At 25.1% G+C, this 3,268-nt stretch overlaps 1 protein-coding gene across 1 annotated transcript; it reads left to right on the top strand.

Annotated features, from left to right (window-relative positions):
- Positions 1-679: 679 nt before the first annotated feature.
- Positions 680-1,734, top strand: LOC111026834 (myb/SANT-like DNA-binding domain-containing protein 3). Its single transcript, XM_022304979.1, has 2 exons — positions 680-910; positions 998-1,734. Exons 1-2 carry the CDS (start codon positions 716-718, stop codon positions 1,298-1,300), a joined length of 498 nt encoding a protein of 165 aa, XP_022160671.1. The 5' UTR covers positions 680-715; the 3' UTR covers positions 1,301-1,734.
- The last annotated feature ends 1,534 nt before the right edge of the window (positions 1,735-3,268 follow it).

The raw sequence follows: 3,268 nt of genomic DNA on the forward strand, positions 1-3,268 counted from the left end.
ATATATCTACTAAATATGATACACCACACCAATTGGTTACTCAAGTGTTACACTGTTTGAAGAAAATAAAATAGTAAATATGAAATAATTATGAAATCTAAGATATTAAGATATTTTTGTCCATAATTTTATTACATTCAATTTATGTATGTAAAAAGTAAATACTAAAGTGCTATATAATTTTGTTGATAGCTCTTTTTATTAAATTTCTTAAGTAGTTGTTTATAGTTTTTCTTGTATGAAATTGCTTTAGTTTTTTCTTTAAACTAATTTAATAATTTCAATGTTTTCATACAAATTCAAAAATATTAAGTTATTTTGTATACTATTTTTTAATATAAGAAAGTTATTCATCATATACAGCCAAATTTATAGATGATACTAAGATATTACTTATATTCAACTTTGCTAAGTAAATATTTTTCACTAACTCACAAGTGGTATTTATAAAGGGTACTAAGTTATTTTTTAGCTAAGATTTTTCTAAGAATATTTCAAGTAAAAATATTTCTTAAAAGCAAAATGTTCGGGAGATTATATATAATTTTATTGTTATCAGCATAATTAATATTTTATTGCCATAGATTAGCTGTGTTATCTGTGATAATAATATCAAATATTTCTAATACGATTTCTTATTAATTACATTAGTTGCTTTTATAATTAATTTAGTTATTTAATGTTTTTTTAAGTAATTAGTGAGTAGTCTATAAAAATGAATTCTGATAGCAACACGTTAAAAAAATCAAAAGCTTTTATTCATGAAGAAATAGAGTTACTCCAAGATTTGGTTTTAAAATACCAAGAAGTTTTATTGAAAAAAAAAAGTGATTCTTATACAGTAGCTACAAAGCAAAAAATATGGAAGAAAATCGAAGTGGAATTTAATGCTCAAGCACTGTTTACAAATGTAAGTACCTAATTAAAATTAATTCTAAGTTTGATATGTTAATATTTTATTTTATTATTTTATTTTATTTTTTTTAAATTTATTTAGCGTACAGCTGATCAATTAAAGAAAAGGTGGGACAATATGTTGCAACACCGAAAGAAAATGTTAACGGAAGAGAAACAAGAGAGAAGGAAAACTGGAGGAGGCACTACAAAAGTTATTACCGAACAATCTGAAATTGATATTTTATTAGATAAAAATATTGATATTGCGCTTGAGTCGGTCCCAGATTCTGATAGTTTTCCTATACACATGACATCACCAGAACTTTTTTATAATGAAAATAATGAAGTGACAAATACAGTAGATAATAATTTCATAGGTATTATAAATTATTATTATTATTAGGTGCATTAGATTCACTAGTATCCGCTAGTATCAAATAATTATTAAAATAATTTTTAGATGAAACTATTGAAGAAAAAGAAACAACTATTGAGGCATTCACATTCAAATCAAAGCCAAAGCAAACAAAACAATTTAAAAAATCAGGGTAGTAGAGAATTTTAATTAAATTATGTTTCATTTCATATCAAACTTATAAGAGTATTACATTAATGTATAAAAAAATCTTGTTGAAAAAAAAGTAGTCAATTTAATAAAAACCCAAGTAGGTACAACAATTTACTTATGAAATAATGATCTCTATTGGTTTAGATGATTTTTCAATTAAAAAAGTCAGTTATCTGGAGTCAGAATCTGCACTGCGAATAAAGAGATTAAATAATTTAATAAAACAAGAGACTGAGTTATTTGAGTTAGAAAAAAAAGAAAAACATCTTAAAATAAAATTAGTAGAGAAGCAAATTGAAAAAATGGAGTATGACATGAATAAAATTAATTAGCAATAGAATATATATTAAATTATTGTTAATCAAGTCCATATTTTATCCTATTGTACCCAATTGGTTCTTCATTGACTCTTTAGTAGTTAAGTAAAACTAGTAAGCTTGTAAGCTACTTACAATTAAATATTAATTACAAAATATTAATAATAATAATTGATATCACTATAATATTAATTGTGGTATGAGATACGTGATACGTCGTTTTTCGCGGGTAATATTTGTTATCAAAAGTCGTATCTAAACATACATCTGTTTTCGTTGGTAATCACATTATCGGTGCATATTAATTAAATTGTTTTTCTAAGCTCTTTGGATAGCTAGAGATACGACCGTTTTCGTGGGTAGTAAAGAAAATTATTCTTTATTCGAATACAGTCGTAACTCGAAAATGAAAAAAAGTGAGATACGACCTTTTTCGCTGCGGCAGGCGATTTGTCTTAATGTATTTGTGTGTATATTGGTGCATACCAGTAGTAATAATCTTTTATTTCTTAACAAAATATAGGTATCTGAATAGATAGTGTAATTACCTTTCATATTACATAGGAATACTATATATATTACGCATATTATGTACATGTTTCTTTTTTTTAATTCAATAAATTACACTACAGTCACAAGATTATCCTATAGAATAGCTACTCGGTCACACAATTGTTGAATAGAAGTGAAGTTCAAACGTTTATCGATGTCAATCGAATCAGCCTATATCGACACCTCTATATTGCTCGGCCTACAACACACTATGCTGTTGTGTGTTATTATTATTGAATTTTCATTTAATGTTAACTCTATTAAATTGAAATCAATATAAATCAGGCAATATATCATAAAAATTGTGAAAAATTGTAAAAAATAAAACTCAATATATTAATTGATATTCATAGCTATTCTTTTTACACAAGCTGCATATCTACATTGAGGTATACTGCTGTAACTAAATTCTACGATTAATAAATCCTAAATTCAGTGTCTGTAATAGTAACACATACTAATGTCATGTAAATTTCTTTAATTATGATTATTAAATCAAATTAATAAATTGATAACTAACTTATATATAAAAACATAAATAAAACAAGACCTCATAATATTTTAATAAACTCATGCACCTACATTATTGTATAATTTGGTATATTAGTGTATACCAGTAGTAATAATCTGTTATTTTTTAGTGTAATTAGTAATTACCTTTTATATTATAAAGGTATACTATATATATATTATGCATAATGCATATATACATGTTTCTTTTTTATAAATGCAACAAATTACACTACATGACTTTGAGTTTTTGGGTTTTGTACTCGGGAGTCACAAGGTTTTTTCCTATAGAATAGCTACTCGGTCTCACCATTGGATGCTCATGATGGTAGTTAGAAATTCAATTGTAGAATAAAAGTGAAGTTAAACCTTTGTTGACGTCGATCGAATCAGCCTAGATTTACAGCAACTGTTACTCTACTAA

The sequence above is a fragment of the Myzus persicae genome, unplaced genomic scaffold (genome assembly GCF_001856785.1).
Source record: "Myzus persicae strain clone G006 unplaced genomic scaffold, MPER_G0061.0, whole genome shotgun sequence".
NCBI lineage: Eukaryota > Metazoa > Arthropoda > Insecta > Hemiptera > Aphididae > Myzus > Myzus persicae.

Excerpts from the sequence above, each read along its gene's own strand:
- LOC111026834 (XM_022304979.1), top strand. The coding sequence starts at position 716 with ATGAATTCTGATAGCAACACGTTAAAAAAATCAAAAGCTTTTATTCAT. Across the intron at positions 911-997 it reads CTCAAGCACTGTTTACAAAT|CGTACAGCTGATCAATTAAA; the intron begins GTAAGTACCTAA and ends AAATTTATTTAG.